The 18,858-nt window shown below is 41.3% G+C and overlaps 1 protein-coding gene across 6 annotated transcripts in view; it reads left to right on the top strand.

The window, feature by feature from the left end:
- The window catches only part of tmem201 (transmembrane protein 201), a 180,026-nt gene that overhangs the window by 24,308 nt on the left and 136,860 nt on the right, over window positions 1-18,858 (top strand). For all 6 annotated transcript variants that reach the window (XR_013889684.1, XM_080215487.1, XM_080215486.1 and 3 more), the window contains exons 2-3: window positions 58-178; window positions 2,166-2,360. Coding sequence is in view for 5 of the 6 variants with exons in the window: in XM_080215487.1 (XP_080071613.1) it covers window positions 58-178; window positions 2,166-2,360 (316 nt within the window). In the remaining variant the exon portion in view is untranslated. The remainder of the gene's footprint in view (window positions 1-57; window positions 179-2,165; window positions 2,361-18,858) is intronic.

Genomic DNA, 18,858 nt, shown 5'->3' with positions numbered 1-18,858 from the left:
AATGGGCTTTTAAAGATTGTTTGCTATTCAGTAATCAACGTTTCTTTCTTTTTGCAGGAAAAAGCCAACACACGTGAAGGTGAACTGCTGGTTCTGCAGCCAGGATACAACTGTACCCTATGGGAACAGGAACTGTTGGGATTGTCCAAACTGTGAACAGTACAATGGCTTCCAAGAGGTTAGGGTCCTTACTTGTTTTGAGCAGCTGCACTTTCTGTCTCTGTTACCATAAAGCAAGTTATCTTTTTTTAAAATGTTCCTTTGGCAGCAGTATCTGCATACCCAGCATTTCTTTGCATGGCTATTTTCAAAGGTATGTCTTCCTATTAACACATTACCTCCCAAGGCCGGTGGTGATTGAAGATTGCCTGCTGGAAGGTTTAAAGAAGCTGTGGAGGGCTTCCTTACCAGTGTAGTGGTTTGTCCTCTGTAGTTGGAATAGCAACAGTCAGAAGAAGTTATGACAAAATTGCTCTAGATGGACCAATTCTGGTTATTGAGAAACAAGAAACATTCGGGGGCTGGAGGCACTGAAGGGCAGTGCTACAAGGCTGATATCTAGGTATTGAGAAATATGTTTTTTAAGCCTTCAAAGGAGTTTTCTTGAGATACTTTTTTCCCCATCAAAGGGGATTTCTGTAACAGTTGGCCTGGTAAGATCTGTAAAGTGATTTTTAGCTGTTGACAAGATCCCTTTATTAAACACCTAAACTAGGTTGGATTCAATGGCGAACTGTAGAACTGTGCTTATTGAGATCAGGAAGAAGGCCATTGCTGGTAGGACAGTCACTGAGGAAGGAAATATGGCTGTGAAAGTAAATTTTGGTAAACATCTTGCCAAACCCCATGAGGGGAGAGGAAAGCAATGAAGGTGGATGGAAATTCTGTCCGAGAGAAGAGCAGAACAACTTCAGGGATGGCATTCCTGGAAGCACATTGCTGTCTCCTGCACGCTCCTTGCTTTATTTGCTGGGTTACCTTCTAGACAGTAGTATAACTGCAGTATTAAACTGTCATCTTAATGCGCCCCTCTCTTTTCCTTCTCTGGTAGGTTTAAATAGCGCATATTAAGGGAAGATGTGTTGTCTACCACCTTTGAATAGTGACCACAGTTAAAATTATTTTCTAGCTTTAATTTGTGCGTTGATTGCAGCTTATTGTCAAATATTTGATATAGCAATCAGTTAATGCAAAACAGCATTGGGAGATTCAGTACAACAAATGAGTTGGAATGTTTTACCTGCAAAGAAGCAAAGGCATTGTAAATGGCATCAACGTTCGCAAAGCACTGTCTGCAACAAAAGGGTGTACAAAAGTCCAGTAAAATTCAGTGTGGCCTGGAGTCAGACACCCTGTGCTCTTTCTGTTTGTGCAACAACTCCGCAAATTATCAGTGAATAAAATGACAGAAAGCTAACTGAGCAGTGCATTGCTTTCTGGCAGTGTTTTGTTGTGTTTAAAGCAAATGTAATTCCTAGAATTTTATTGATGTAATTCTTGACAGCAGTGTCTTCCTAAAAATCCTGAGTCAACTTGCTGTCTTCAATCACACAAGTATGGTTAAAAATGGTTTAAACACTATCACATTGGTTAAATAAGTTATTTTCATCACAGCAAATGAGTTGCAATCAAAAATGAAGGTGCTTATACTCTGATCTCATAACCAGAGTTCAGCATCATGCTCTTCCCTCTGCCAGCAATTGTTCATCCTTGTATTTAGACCTTCCTAAATACAGGCAAGGCCTGTGTTTCTTTGAATTGCTAAGTAATTGATGCTTGTAAACACGGTTTGTGTATTTTGGAAAGGGAAAGAACTTGATGTAAAGCAGTGTTTAAAAAAATGGCAACCAAGAGAGAAAATGCTGGAAAATCTCAGCAGGCCTGGCAGCATCTGTGAGGAGAGAAAAGCTTTGACAAAGGGTCATCTGGACTTGAAACGTCAGCTCTTTTTCTCTTCTTACAGATGCTGCCAGCCCTGCTGAAATTTTCCAGCATTTTCTTTTGTTTGGTTTTAGCAGATTACAGCATCCGCAGTAATTTGCTTTTATCCGGTGCAAAAAAAATGCAGTCTTCTGTGAGAATATCTGACCAAATTCAGCATAGCATAATAATGATTTTCTTGCTTTTGTACCATTGTGTAAAAGTTATGCTGTGCTTCCTTTCAGAATGGCGACTACAATAAGCCGATTCCTGCTCAGTACATGGAACATCTGAATCACATGGTGACCAGCTGGGCAACACCCTCACAAGTTTCCAAAATTCAGCAGTGGCCAAATGGGCAAATTCTCTTCTGCAAGAAATGCAACAATAACCAACCCCTGAAGATCAAGCAGCTGGCGTCCTTTGTACCCAGGGATGAGGTGAGAATTTACTTCCAGCAGCTGTGTTAAACCCTCAAAAAGTCAGGGCCTTGGGGCTTATCCACAAATCCAAGACCTAACTAATAATTAACCCCTTCTGCAAATTCCTTGGAAAATAACGATCATGGCTGCACTAATCCACTAATAAAATGATGGACTTGCAAGTCCTGTTTATTTAACTTTTGAACTTTTGTTTTAACTTGCCCATCGTTGTAGAATTTGCCATATTAACAAAATGCTGATGACTAACGTTGGGAAGTTTCTTTTGAAGATGTGCATGGTGTACAGTCCAGTAGCTATAATTATGTTTTTATTACCATCATTACCATTGAATTATCATATTTCTTGTGTATGTGGATATGATACAAGATAATAAAATTTCTTTTGGATATGGTATCATAGATATTACTGGATTAATATCCAGAGGCCTAGACTGTTGAGGACGTTCAAACTGCACAACAACTGAGGGGACTTCAGTTCCATTACATAAATGTGGAATAAATAGCTAGTCCCAGTGATGGTGGCCACAAAACCATGGGGTTGTTCCTTCCCAGGGAAGGAAATCTGTCACTGGTTTGACCTATCGGTAGTTCCAGACCCACAGCAATATGGTCGACTCACAACTGCTCTTTGAAACGGTCGAGCAAGACACTTGGTTATATTCGAGAAGGTAGCTAATCGTCATCTCAAGGGCAATTAAGGATGGGCAATAAATGTTGGCTTGTCAGAGGCATTCTCCTCAAATGAGTTAATAAGAGGGATGACCACATCTCGTGTACGTTTTTAAAAAAATTACCAACTTTGTCATAAATTGTCATTAATATATTCAATAGTTTGCCTAGTGCTTGGATGTGCCAGGATGAATAGGAAATGCTGGAACAATTTGAGCCAAGTCATGAACTTCTTTTCTACCTCTTCCACCTCTCAAATAAAGTGGCTTTTCTGTTGTTATCAGATACTATTTCCACCAAAAAATAAACCTTTAGTCTAATTGCTTTTTTTGGCTTAAATCTTTTTTGTTTCTTTTGAGGGAGTTGAATTTATTGATACTTAAAACAGAATCGGAATTAAATTTATTGAAGCTTGTATGTTGGAAAACTGCACTGTTCCTAGCTCTGGTCTTAGTCGAGATTTAAATTCCAGGCTGTTAATTCATCTCCTAATCTGTTGGACATGAGGAAGCTTCACAATTGCCATGGGTTTGCTTTATCCAGCACCCCAAAGGTATGGTAGTGTGCTGTTACCGTTCGATAGCCCTTTGCCTTTGACATGGTTGCATCTTCAGTGTTGCTTGTGGAGAGTTTTGGTCTTCAATGCATATTTTCTTAATTGAAAAGTTTAGACAGAACATCATAGGCCTCGATATACAGATCCACAGGGTTTGAAAGCAAGATAACCAAATAAGGCAAGAAGTGACTACAATAAATTGGTTGCCAATGAGTGAGCTTGATAAGCCTGTAGATTCTAGAAGGATGTGGAGATGCCGGCATCGGACTAGGGTGGGCACAGTAAGAAGTCTCTCAGCTTCTTGAGTTAAAGTCCAACAGGTTTATTCGGAATCAAGAGTTTTTGGGACACTGCTTCATCAGGTGAGTCCTCACTCATCAAGTTATTCACCTGATGAAGGAGCTGCGCTCCGAAAGCTCATGATTCCAAATACACCTGTTGGACTTTAACCTAGTGTTGGTGTTGCCACTCTAGAAGGAGATTAGCATTTCAACGGTAGAGATCCTGGGGACCGATAAATTGGCATTGGAGGCTGTAGCATTGGCCTTGAGCTCAAAAGGAATATGGGTGGAGCAGAATGATGATCAAATTTGATGCAACAAGCACAGATTGCTCACTATTGATACTAATCAGAGTTTGGGTGTTTTTTTTGGTTCTTTTTTATTTCTTCCACACTTCCCCTCACCCATGGGGGCGATGCCTACAGCTGCCCAAACCTCACCACCTGGCATTCCCTCCCTAAAGAACACAAGAAGGACCCCATGCATCCTGGACATTCTCTTTTACCTTCGGGAAAAAGATGCAAAAGCCTGAGGTCACGTACCAACCGACTCAAGAACAGCTTCTTCTCTGCTGCAGTCAGACATTTGAATGGACCTACCTTGCATTAAGTTGATCTTTCTCTACATGCTAGCTATGACTGTAACAGCACATTCTGCACTCTCTCCTTCTCTGTGATTGGAATGTTTGTCTGTAAAGTGCAAGAAACAATAGTTTTCACTGTATGTTAATGCATGTGACAATAGTCAAATCAGAAATAACAATTCTCCCTCCTACTTTTCCTTTTTTTAATTGACCCTCCTTAAAGCCTACTTCTTTGACTGCATTTTTGCATTGTTCTTCCCAATATCTTCCCCTGTGCCTTGATTTCCATTTTGCCTGTGGTCTTATCTGAAGTTTTTTAGGCTATTTTGTAAATGCAAGTTGTTTACCATTTCCAGCAAAGCAATTTCTGCTGGGATTGAACTACAAATATGCAGGCTTTAAACACTTCTTGAAAAAAGCTTTTTGCAGTTATCTGCAGATCCTCAGTTCAATAGTAATGAAATATAAATATGATTGGCTAGCAAGGAATAAGAGCGATTTGGCAACGTTGTCCTGTCTGTAAGCCTTAGTACGTCATTATTCAACTCTTTACTGTAGGCATTGCTGTATATAAGGAAAGGAAGATTTATTTCTCTTTCATTATTTTGCAAAGTATATTGTGTCCATTGCATAGTTTGCATTATCTTGAAGGATTCACCAATGTTAATTTCTGGCTGGTTTGTCAGTGTAAACATTCTCATTGGGTGCCAAAATATGGATGTTTGTATTTGGAGTTTTCGTTTAAATAGTAAATTTTGTGTTGGAATCATTGTTGGCACATTGTTGCAACACTGACTGTATTTCAGAAATACTTAACTTGATATTAACTGCTTTGGGATTTCTTGAGATTGTGAAAGACAGGATATAACTGTAAATTGCCAAGACAATTGAAGATGACTGATGTTCATTATCTGGGCTTGGAGAGTAGGATAAGTACCCCAGGCTCTGTGCTCAGAGTTGAACGTTGAACCTGGTTTTGGCCCTCCTTGAAACCTATTTCACAAAACTAGATATGCATACTGTATGATATGAAGTGTTAAACCAACTCTCGTCATGTGTTTTGTATGTGAATGAACGTTACAGTGGTCCCATTTAGATCCTGAATACCAAGGGCAATTAACATGATCATACAAGGTTTGACTGTGTCATCTGACTATTCCAATACTTCTCTGGCCAGCCTCCTCTGTAAACTACAGCTCATCCAAACTGCACCGAGTGTTGTTCACCCATCGCTCCTGTGCTTGCTGGCCCGTGTTGGCTCCTGACCTGGAAACACTTTGATTTTAAAATTCTCATTCTTGATTGAAAGTCCTGCTTTGGCCTTGCCCCTCTTTTCCTCCTTTAGTAATCAGCCATCCAACCCTGACTTCCTGTATGTTCCTGGTTTATATCACACCCCACTGGTAGCAGACTAGGCTTTAGACTCTTGAAATCTCTCCCTAAACATGGGCGGCACAGTGGTTAGTACTGTTGACTCACAGAACCAGGGACCCGGGTTCGATTCCTAGCTTGGGTCATTGTCTCTGTGGAGTCTGCATGTTCTCCCCGTGTCTGCGTGGGTTTCCACTGGGTGTTCTGGCTTCCTCCCACTGTCCAAAGACGTACGGGTTAGGTAGATTAGCCATGCTAAATTTATCCTAGTGTCAGGGAGACTAGCTAGGGTAAATACATGGGGTTATGGGGATAGGGCCTGGGTGGGATTGTGCTTGGTGCAGACTCGATGAGCTGACTGGCCTCCTGCACTGTATGATTCTATGCATCTTTGTCTTTCACCCTTTTAACTTGTGCAGTAAAACCTCCGCTGACCAAGATACTTAGTTACTTGCTCCAATGTCTCCTATGTGGCTTGATGTCAAAATTTGGTTACCCTCCATCTAGAGCTTTGGAATTTTTCACTATGATGAAAGGCGCTGTAAGAGTGCAAGTTGTTTTAAAGTGTTATGGCATTTGGCTCATTTTAAATATACAATCCTGTATTCTCAATTCAGTGATGGGAATAAATTTTAGTTTCAGAGCAGCGCCCTTGAACGTACACTGTAATCTGGAGTTAATTTTGCTTCAAAATGGGAAAATAAGTAAGTGTAACCCTATGCAATTTAGTGGCTGTAAATGGAAAATGCAAACTTCATACTGTGCGCTCGTTCAACATCATAATCACTGCTAGACCAGCTGTAACTGAGGTTGATCAGTTCCTGTATTACAGCATCATGTTGTAAAGTTAGCAGTGACATTTCTAACACAGTAGAGGGTGCTCTAGTTAAAGGAAAGTGGGGATTTTTGATTCAAGATTGGTTCTGAAGTTACACGAAATTAGGATAAATTTTACACACTTTACTATTGTCTATTCATCAATTTGAAGAAACCTTTGAAATCTATGGTTTATGAATATAAAAGCAAAATGCTGCAGATGCTAGAAATCCATAAGAAAAATAAAATATTGTGGAAGGAATAGGCCATTCGGCCCTTCGAGCCTGCTCCATCATTCATTATGATCATGGCTGATAATCAAAATCAATATCCTGACCCCCCCCCCCCCCAATATCCTTTGATCCCTTTAGCCCCGAAAGCTATCTCTAATTCTTGAAATCACACAACGTTTTAACCTTAACTACTTTCTGTGTTAGTGAATTCCACACATTCACCACCTTCTGGGTGAAGAAATTTCTCCTCATCTCAGTACTAAAAAGTTTATCCCTTAGTCTCAACATGTGTGGCCAGAAACCGAGTTAACAGTTTCAGGGCTCACAGATGCTGACCTGCTGAATATTTCCAGTGCTTTTCTTTATGGTTAACTAAGGTTTTCACCATAAATGGACTGCACATAAAAGGTTTTGAACTGAAATTTTATACAAAGCAACAAGACAGAGTAATAAGGCAGTTAGTCAGAAAGTTGAAGTGTGCATTAATGCTTCCTCTGAAACAGAAGTAGGTATGAATTATACCATAGGTTAACCAGGGGTCACCAGACTTCTCAGGGATGTGGATTATCAGGCTTCCTGCAAATCCTTACCTAATAGTTAGAATATGTTCTCGCTTTTTCCATTTTTTTTCAGTGACTAACATCTCTTAACAAAAATACTTTATATTCAGTAAACATACCAACCAACAAAGGGAGGCACGTTTTTAGTTAAATGTCGATGTTAACAAGGCTACTTGTATTTTTATAGCACCTTTTAATGCAGTTTAAATATCTCGAGGCTCTTCACAGGAGTGTTATCAAATAAAGCTTGCCACTTAGCCACAGGAGGTGATATTCAGGAAGATGAAGTCAAAGAGGTGGGTTTTAAGGACCATCTTAAAGGATGGGTGAGAGAGGTCAAGAAGCTAAGAGGTTTAGGGAAGAATTCCAGAGCGCACAAAATAGAAGCAGGAGTAGGCCATTAGGCCCTTCAAGCCTGCTCCACCATTCATTTTGATTATGGCTAATTATATTCAATATCCTGATTTCCACCCCCCCCCCCCCCCCCCGCCCCCTTCTCCCTATGTCCCTTGATCTCTTTAGCCCCAAGAGATGTATCTAATTTCTTCTTGAAATTGCACAATGTTTTGGCCTCTGCATCTCTCTGTGGTAGTGAATTCCACCAATTCACCATTGTGTGGTGATGAAATTTCTCCTCACCTCAGTCCCAAAAAGGTTGACTGCTTACAGTCAAATTATGAATGAGCTAGTTGCCAGAATTGAGGAGCAAAGATGTATCAGAGGTTTATAGGTCTGGAGGAGGGATTAAAGATGGTAGGGGGGGAGGGTGGGGCAAGGCCTGTGGAGGGATTTGGAAGTCAGAATAAGAATTCTGAAGTGTAGGCATTGCTTAACTAGGAGCCCACAATGAGCACAGGGATGATGGTGTAAATGGGATTTGATGCAAGCTAGGAAGTAGATGTTCCAATGAGCTGTTAAGCTGTAGAACCATTTTACCAGTCAGTACTTTCGGCAGTGATTTATTGACTTGATTTATTTTGGTGTAAACTTCTGTTGGGACATTATCACCAAATGGTTACATGTAGAATGATGTGGCGATGTTGGCGTTGGATTGGGGTAAACACAGTAAGAAGTCTCTCAACACCAGGCTAAAGTCCAATAGGTTTGTTTGGTGCATTTGCTACCAAATAAACCTGTTGGACTTTAACCTGGTGTTGTGAGAGCTGTTATGTGTAGAATGCCAGTTATAAAAAATGTGAAGTTTATATGTTGCCCTGGAAGCCAGGTTACCTTTCCCCATATAATAGCCCCTTTTAGCAGGACTGGGATTTTCTGTTGGTTGATTGTACACTTCAACTCATTTTAATTTATAAGTGAACTGAAAGGATTGAGTTGGTATCTGCAGTGTGCCACTGGGTGCATAATTTGTTCAGGCTGCCGGTAGTGTCAATGCACAGTGTAAACCTAATTGGAACCACTGAGAAGTAGCAGGAGAAACTAAGAAAATGGACGACTTCTGACTCTTAACTATCGCATGGTAGAATTTTCACACTGACTTCATTTCAAAGGTATTCTTACCTTTTGAAGTACAATTATCTCCATGCCCTAGTGCCTTGCAATTTCATCAGCTTTTGTGGGATTCAACGCGTCTGGTTTTGGAGGAGCTCATTTTCATGCTCCCTATTGTATATAATGGCAGCATATCATTGCCTTATGAGTTGACCATGCTGTTGAGCGACTGGTGCTGGTTGCTGCCGTTTGGACATGCCTCAAAGTTTGATTTGATCTAAGGTGACATGGCTAATCTTTCAGCTTTGTTGCAGATGTCATGCCTGGTGGACATGACATCTGCAACAAATATCTGAATTGTACAAACTGTTATTGAATCAAAGTGGTGATGATTAATTTACTGCTGAACTTTTGTCAGCTAATGTTTATTAAAGATCATTCAATATTTAAGAAAGTAAACTATTTCCGCAAGCATCAGATAAAAAAGGGCAAAGTCAGGCTCCACAGTGGCACTGCCTCACAGCTCCAGGGACCTCGGTCGATTCCCAGCTTGGATCACTGTCTGTGTGGAGTTTGTACATTTTCCCCATGTCTGCGTGGGTTTCCTCCAGGTGCTTCAGTTTCCTCCCACAGTCTGAAAGACATGCTGGTTAGGTGCATTGACCTGAACAGGTGCTGGAATATGGTGACTAGGGGAATTTTACAGTAATTGCAGTGTTAATGTAAGCCTCATTTGTGACTAATAAATAATCTTTACTTTTAGTTGCCATGGCCCCAGAGGACCATAGGCTGCTGTCACCTTTTCAGAGAGGGAACTGATTTAACCTGAGGATCATCACACCTCAGGCAAGAGGCAAGGTTGAGAAGGGGCGCTCATGAATAACCTTGACTGGTAAGGAAATTGAACCTGCGCTGCTGTTGTTGCTTCATGTCTGTCTTGATCAATTGGGCCAGTGGGCTGATGAATGGCAGATGGAGTTTAATTTAGATAAATGTGAGGTGATGCATTTTGGTAGATTGAACCAGGACAGGACTTATTCAGTTAATGATAGGGCGCTGGGGAGAGTTACAGAGCAAAGAGATCTAGGAGTATGGATTCATAATGGTGAAGAAGGCATTCAGCATGCTTGGTTTCATTGGCCAGAACATTGAATACAGGAGTTGGGACATCTTGTTGAAATTGTACAAGACATTGGTGAGGCCACACTTGGAGTACTGTGTACAGTTCTGGTCACCCTATTATAGAAAGGATATTATTAAACTAAAAAGAGTGCAGAAAAGATTTATTAGCATGTTACTGGGACTTGATGGTTTGAGTTATAAGGAGAGGCTGGATAGACTGAGACATTTTCTTCTGGAGTGTAGAAGGCTGAGGGATGATCTTATAGAGCTCTATAACATAATGAGGGGCATAGACCAGCTAGATAGTCAATATCTTTTCCCAAAGGTGGGGGAGTCAAAAATTGGACGGCATAGATTTAAGGTGAGAGGGGAGAGATACAAAAGGGTCCAGAGGGGTGGTGAGTGTCTGGACAAGCTGGCAGAGGTAGTAGTAGAGGCAGGTACAGTTTTGTCTTTTTAAAAAGCATTTAGACAGTTCCATGGGTAAGATCGGTATAGAGGGATATGGGCCAAATGCAGGCAATTGGGACTAGCTTTGGGGTTTTAAAAAAAAGGACGGCATGAACGAGTTGGGCTGAGGGACCTGTTTCCATGCTGTAAATGTCTATGACTCCATATCATGAACCAGCTGTCAGGCTGACTGAGCTAACCAACATTCTCAAGAAAAATCAATGTGCAATAAAGAGACAAAACGCTGTAAATAAAAGGCCAGACTGCCTGGAGTAAAAATTCATTAATTTAGTTTGGTGTTTTTATAATTGCTGAAGACCGGCAGTTTTTAAAACTGGAACTGGGCAAAGCGGAAAATGAAGTTGAATACGGAAGTGTTGTAGCTATGTTATATATTTAAGCCAAAGAATGTTAGATGTTCAGATCTGAAGAACATCAGGAATTATAGGGGTAGTGTGGGAAGCTGTAACAGATCTTATTTAATGGTGGAGCAGGCTCAGAGGAGTTAAGAGCTTGTTCCGCCCTCTTTTTAGTGTGCTTTTTCATTATTTGAACTAATAATCCAGATGCCTAGAGTAACAGTGCTGCAGTGAATTGACTTCAGATCTCAGCGTGGCCCTTTGAGGATTTGAATTCAACTTAAGAAATCTGGAATTTAAAAAAAAGATTAACAATACAAGTTCCCATGAAGTTGATAGACTTTCATTTAAAAAAGCAGCTATTTCACTGTCCTTTTGAGGAATGAAATCAGTTGATTTTACCCAGTCTGGCCTATATGTGACTGAACATCTTCAGCAATTTGGCTGACTCATAACTCCCCTCTCCACTTGTCTGGATGAATACAACTTCAATAACACTCAAGAAGCTCAACACCATCCAGGACAATGCAGTCTGCTTGATTGGCACCTCATTCATCACCTTCAGCACTCACTGCCTCCATCACTGATATGGAGGCAGCAGTGTGTACGACCTACAGAATACACTGCAGCAACTCGCTAAGGCACCTTCTAAGTCCATGACCTCTAGCAACTACAAGGACAAAGGCAAATGTGTCGAACACCACGATATGCAAGTTCCCCTCCCAAGCCAAGCACCATCCTGGTTAGGAACTATATCCACAGTAAGAAGTCTCACAACAGGTTAAAGTCCAACAGGTTTATTTGGTAGCAAACACCACTAGCTTTCGGGGCTCTGCCCCTTCGTCAGGTGAGACGAAGGACAGAGACTTCTTACTGTGTTTGTCCCAGCCCAATGCCAGTTGCTCCACATCATAGGAACTATATCACCATTCTTTCACTGTCACTGGGTCAAAATCCGGGAACGCCCTCTCTAACAACTCTGGGTAGTACCTACGTTACCTGGACTGCAGTGTTTCCGAAAGATGGCTCATCGTCACCTTCAGGGCAATTAGGGATGGGCGACAAATGCTGGCCTAGCCGGGGACGCCCACATCATGTGAGAATTTAAAAAAGAAAGATGGCCTAGAAAGTTGCACAATTAGATGATTAATCACCACCCCCTCAGGATACAAACAGATGAAAAATAAATGTTGACTTTGCAAGCGATGCCCATATCACAAAACCGACTAAACCCCAGCTGAAGAGATTGCACATCGTGATGGTATTTTGTGTTAGAAAGTGATTCCCCAAAATCTTTTTATCACGTTACTTTAAGATTGAGAGTTCGAATATTGTGCCAATATTGTTCAAAAGCCAAGGGCTAGAAAAGGTATAAAAGTGAATGGTTTATCTCATTCAGCAACAAATTATTCATATAGTGCTGCAAGTGTAATAAAGCACCCTAAAGTGTAATGTGGGAGCATTATAAAATAAAATGACACTGAGCCACATGAAATATTAAGCCAGATGACCAAAGGTTTGGTTGAAGAGGAAGGTTTTAATGAGTATTTTAAAAGAGAAAAGTGAATTGGGGAAGTGTAGCGGTGGGAATTCTAGTGATTGGGGTCTCTGCAACTAAAAGTACAATCGTTAATAGTGGAGCAATTAATATCAGGGATGCTCAAGAGATCAGTACTTAATGAGCGCTGACACCTCTGTAGATTGTGGGACTGGGGAAGATTACAGAGATCAGAAAGGGCAAAATTGTGAACAGATCTGAAAAAAGGATGACAAATTTGAAATAAAGGTGTCACTTGAGCCAGTGTAGGTCAGCAAGCATTGGGGTGAAAAGTGAACAGGACTTGGTGAAAGTCAAAACACGAGCAGCAAAGTTTTAGCCTCAACATTATCCGGGGGATGGAGAGGGGCGGTGCATAGTTGTGTCTAGAGGTAACAAAAGGCCAGCAGGAAGTCGGGCAGTGTTATAGAGGTGGAAATAGGCGACCTTAGTGATGCATAAATCGTGTAGCTGGAAGCTCATCTCAGAACCAAATGTGATGCCAAGATTACAAACAGACTGCTGCCAGGGAGAGGGATGGAGTCAGCCAGGAAGCAGAATTTGGAGGCGGGGGGGAGAGACTGAAAACAAAGGTTTTAGCCTTCCAGTATTTTATTAGGGGAAGTGTGAATTCTCAGCACCATGTCCAAAATACAATAGAATAGCGGATCTGTGGTATTGGCCATTGCTTGGGTGAAGAATTTTGTTGCAACTACTGATTTTTTTATTTAGTGCTTTGATATCAAAAATCACTGTATTCACCCATCTTGGATTTTTAATGCAACATTCCAGTAACGGAGCCTTAAGTCCAAGTCATGCTGCAACAAATTGCGGCTCTACTTTGGCAGTCACTTGCCCCGGCCCACCACACAATGAATCAAATAGTTGGAAATGTTTCTCTGTAAACTGATAAAATAATCATTTGTGGCTTTATCATAAGCTGATCACTTGAGATAAAAGTTTTAGTTAGGGATTACATTTACAGTGTTTAAATAATCCATTTCCACTGCTTCTTGCAGCACTAAAGCTTGGTGTAACTTTAGACCATATGCTAAACTAATCATCCCTATCTCTGGTTACTTCCGTCTATTTCCGTAATGCAAGAATTTCCCTGATAAAACTAAAATTTATCGGCCGGATGTCACTAAATTACAGTACCAAGTTCCCATAGTATTTAAACTTGGTCAGTCAGTTTTTACTAATGCTCCATGTGCGCAAGTTTTGTAATAGATTTTGAAGACAAAATCATGATGAATTTAAAAATCCTTCCAGCAGCTGTATCTGTGAGAAACTCATTGGTTGAATAATTTCCCAAATCCCACAAAGCAAAATAGCCAAGTTGAGTGACATCTCTGAAACTATCCTGTCAAGGTGTGAGTTGGAGAAGATGTTGATGCAGTGGTGAAAGGGAGGGGTGATCTGTTTGTGGTTAACTATATAGCTTTTGGGTGTTTTATGCTTCAATCACTATATTTTTCGCATTCATTAGGCGGTGATTTGTGTGTTACAATTCTTCATTAGGCTCTGAGAGGCCATGGTGTGGATGTGTGTGTATTAACTGTAATGACAGATTATATCAAACAAAACTGCCAGCTCTGACTCTATCTGTTGGGTTGTTGAACGCTGGAATAATGGTCGGTGGCCACCATAATGTGTTAAATTGTTCTCTCTTTTTTTAAGTGTCCTTTAGTCCTTACTGGATTATTAATAAATTCCATAACTTGTTCATTGATACATAATGTTGCTGATACAAGAATGGATTGCAGATGTGGGATTAAAAAAACATGTTCGTTACATTTATATTATTTCTACAGTCAGTTGGAATCTAGAATGCACTGCTTGAAAGCGTAATAGAAGGAGATTGTGTGGCAAAAAAAGGGGAACTGGATATACATTTGGAAAGGAAAGTTATGCTGGGGTGTGTTTAATTAGGTAGCACCTTTCAAATAGTCGTGACATAACGCTATGGGCCAATTGACTCCCTTCTGTGTAAAACGTTTGACTGTGAAAGGCATTTATTTTCATTTTGAGTTGATCCACACACTATCCATTTTCAGTAAATTTACTGACCATTAAAGTGCTTTGTTGCACGGCCCAAGTAGCTTGTGTAAACTGTACACAGCCAGCTTTCTGTCGGACATTTCAAAATGGCCATAGGCGGTTTAATTTGGAAATTACAATATTCTCCTTGAGCTGGAGCATGGTTAAACCAGCTGGAGAAATATAGATTTAAAATCAAAGGCTCTTACACCACCAAAGGCGGCCATTTAGGGCATTGTTGCTGTGATGGTTTTTTGAAAGAGCAGCTCACATTAGTCCAATACCCCATAATCTTCCATAATCCTGCAAACTAGGCTGTTTTAAATATATGTTTCTTGAATGTTTATGAATTCTGATTCCATCACTTTATATTTGAGTTTAGAAAGCATTTTTCATAGCCTGAGAACATTCCAAATGCTCTACATCCAAAGAAAGGTTGTCCCTATTGAAATTTGGTGTTGGCTTGTGGCCAGCAATGTCCCAATGTCATAACGACCAGACTGTTTTTTTAAACTGATGTTAGTTGAGAGATAAATATTGACCAAGGATTAGTCACTGGGAGTCCTCTCCTCTTTGAAATAGTGCCACAGGACTTCTCGTGCCCACTTAAGAGGGAGATCAACCTTTGTTTAGAGTCATAGAGGTTTTACAGCATGGAAACAGGCCTTTCCGCCCAACTTGTCCGTGCTGCCTTTTTTTAACCACTAATCTGGTTCCAATTACCTGCTTGGCCCACATCCCTCTATATCCATCTTATCCATGTAACTGTCTAAACACTTTTAAAAAGACAAAATTGTACCCACCTCTACTACTACCTCTGACAGCTTGTTCCAGACACTCACCACCCTCTGTGTGGAAAAAAATTGCCCCTCTGAACCCTTTTGTAACACTCCCCTCTCACCTTAAACCTATGCCTCTAGGTTTACTACCCTACTTTTGGGAAAAGATACTGACTATCTAGTTGATCTATGCCCCTCATTATTTTATAGACCTCTATATGATCACCCCAAGCCTCCTACACTCTAGGGAAAGAAGTCCCAGTCTATCCAGTTGTCCTTATAACTCAAACCATTGAGTTCCGGTGGCATCTCATAACTTCTCATCTGAATTCAACAATACAGTTGTCCCTCTGTACTGCACTGGAGTATGGGTTTTGTCGTCAGCTTGGATTATATGCTGGAATGGTTTTATACCTATGATCGCTTTACTCTGACGTGAGAGTGCTGCTTACATGATGGGCATAATTCCTGAGTCTGGTTGCTTTCTGGCGATACAATGTGGAAGTAAGCATTTGCAAATGTAAGAGGTAGGATTGGATTTGACTCTGGTGCCCTCGCCTGGTTGAGTGTTTGCTAACTCATTGTCTAAGCTGCACGTCATGATGTGGATGTGCCGGCGTTGGACTGGGGTAAACCACGGTAAACCTGGTGTTGTCAGATTTTTTACTAAGTTGCACGTTAACCAGTGGCCAGTTGGGTTGGATGCTGAAGTCTGCTGACAAATGTGAAACTCCATACTCTTTTCTTTAGAAAAGGACAGGAGAGAGAAAGGTGGAAAATGTTTTTGGCACAGGCCTTTTTCTTGACTGTTATTTCAAAATGTTTAATTTATCATCTTTACATTAAAGATCCTTTTGTTTACACTTCAAACCAGTACTTATCAGCAATCAGTTGAATATTTTGTGTGTAAGTTTTAAGAATCTAGAAGTGTGTCTACTTTGTGAAGAGCTCCAAGATGCTTTTAAGGAGTGTCTGAGACTTGCTGACAGATTTTTGACAGTGATATATCTTCAGAAAGTTTGTGTAGTCCATGAGGTGTCGTCTAACACCACTACATAGAAGGAAGGCATTTTGTCAGTAGTGATTAAGGTGAATTAAATTGAGGCATTGTATTCAGTTTCTGAAGTTGAATATGATGATTTAGAAAGTCTCCACTGTTCAGGGAAAACGTGGTCAAACCATGGGGCCTTCTGCGAGATGATTTTCAACCTTTGTCCCTGAGATGAAGTGTGTGTGTTTTGTAAGCATTTGATGATGTGTCTCTACAAGTAGTATGTAATAAGATCTCACCAAGGAAAATAACATTTAAAAGTCCAATTTTTTTTGTCAAGTAACAAAATGTGATGTGGTTATAAAAAGTAACTCCAAGGTGTCATAATATCGGTTGTGGGGTGGGAGGTGAGGGAGAAAGAATGTTGTTCAATCATTTAGTTGCAAGCAGTTTAAAGACATGCCCAAACTGTTCTCAATCTTGACTCTGTGCTGCTAGGAATCTACATACAAGTCCAAAACCAGGGGAGGGGGCGAGGTTGTTCTATGGCCAAAATGAGAAACTGTTCTAGCAAGGATTTTTCAGCCACACCCAAACTCTGAGTTGTGTGTTTGTATAAAAATGGGATGTGTACCTTTAACCTGGGCAAACAAGTTCTACTGGAGCTGATTTCTCTTGGAAGGTCTCCAGACTCCTTAAGCTTGACCTCATCCAAAACTCTGTTACCTGTATCCTAATTTGCATCAAGTTCTGTGTACCAGTCACTCATGCTTGCTGATTTGCATTGATTTCTGGTATAGCAATGCCTCCTATGTTAAAATTCTCGCCTTTGTTTCAAACATTTCCATCGTCTTTCTAGTCAGTGCATTTTGCTCAATGCCAGTTTCCTCTGCTATAGAATTGGTGGTTGTGCTTCCAGCTGCTTGGGCCCTGAATTATGGAATTCCTTCCCTAAACCCCTCACCCCCTTCCTCATTTCTCTTCTCACCCATGTGTTTTAAGTGAGGAGGAACGTCTTTAACCAAAGGGTTGTGTACCTGTGGAATTCCCTGCCCATTGAAGCAGTTGAGGCTACCTCATTGAATGTTTTAAAGGCAAGGGTAGATAAATTTTTGAACAGTAAAGGAATTGAGGGTTATAGTGAGCAGGTGGATAAGTGGAGCTGAGTCCATGAAAAGTTCAGCCATGATCTTATTGAATGGTGGATCAGGCTTGAGGGCCAAATGGCCTACTCCTCCTAGTTCTTGTGTCCTCTGTTCTCCCTTTTCCTTTTTAAAATGTTCCTTAAATTACTACCTCTTTGGGCAAGCTTTTGATCACATGTCCTAATGTCTCCTTATGTGACTGTGAAAGTCTTCATGATTTGGCATGACAGTCTGCTCATTTATTTGAGGTTGGCACATAATCACTGGTATTGAATAATTTTTTTGTTTCTGTCTTCACGGAGGAGGACGTGAATAATTTGCCGGGTGTTAGCGATAGAAAGGTGGTAGGACTGGAGGGTCTTAATGACATTACTGTTACTAGAAAGGCGGTGCTCGACAGACTGGAGGGGCTGATTGTGGACAAGTCCCCAGGACCGGATAGAATGCGTCCGAGGGTTCTGAAAGAAATGGCGGAGGTGATAGTGGATGCCTTGGTGGTTATTTTCCAAACGTCGCTGGATTCCGGGGAAGTGCCGGATGATTGGAAAACGGCTAATGTTACGCCGTTGTTTAAGAAGGGTGCCAGGCAAAAGGCGGGGAATTATAGGCCGGTTAGTTTAACATCTGTGGTAGGTAAAATGTTAGAATCTGTCATCAAGGAGGAAATTGCGAGGCATCTTGAAGGGAATTGCTTGATAGAGCAGACGCAGCACGGTTTCATTAAAGGGAAGTCGTGTCTGACAAATTTACTAGAGTTCTATGAGGATGTGTCTAGGGCAGTGGATAGAGGAGAGCCGGTGGATGTGGTCTTTCTAGATTTTCAGAAAGCGTTTGACAAAGTGCCTCACAAGAGGTTATTGCAGAAGGTCGAGGGACATGGAGTTGGGGGTAAGGTGTTAGCGTGGATAGAAGATTGGTTGTCAAATAGGAGGCAGAGAGTGGGGGTCAACGGGTGCTATTCGGATTGGCGGATGGTGACTAGTGGAGTGCCCCAGGGGTCGGTGCTGGGGCCTCAGCTTTTTACCATTTATATAGATGATCTGGAGGAGGGAACCGAGTGTAGAGTGTCGAAATTTGCTGATGACACCAAGATTGGGGGAACGGCAAATTGTGCGGAGGGTGTGGAGAGTCTGCAGAAGGATCTAGATAGGCTGGGCGAATGGGCCAGGAAATGGCAAATGGAATTTAATGTTGGCAAGTGTGAGGTGGTCCACTTTGGTAGGAAAAATGGTAGGAAGGACTATTACTTACGAGGCGAAAAACTGCAGCAGGCGACGGTGCAGAGGGACCTCGGGGTCCTTGTGCATGAGTCGCAAAAACCCAGCTTGCAGGTGCAGCAGGTGGTCAGGAAGGCGAATGGGATGCTGGCCTTCATAGCGAAGGGGATTGAATATAAAAGTAGGGAGGTCTTGCTGCAGCTGTATAGGGCATTGGTGAGGCCGCAACTGGAGTACTGTGTGCATTTTTGGGCGCCGCACCTGCGCAAAGATATTTTGGCCTTGGAGGGAGTGCAGAGGAGGTTTACTAGGCTGATACCGGAGTTGAGGGGGTTGAG

The sequence above is a fragment of the Carcharhinus amblyrhynchos genome, chromosome 30, assembly GCF_965287045.1.
Source record: "Carcharhinus amblyrhynchos chromosome 30, sCarAmb.v2.hapA, whole genome shotgun sequence".
Classification (NCBI taxonomy): Eukaryota; Metazoa; Chordata; class Chondrichthyes; order Carcharhiniformes; family Carcharhinidae; genus Carcharhinus; species Carcharhinus amblyrhynchos.
This window is presented reverse-complemented; position numbering and strand designations above follow the sequence as displayed.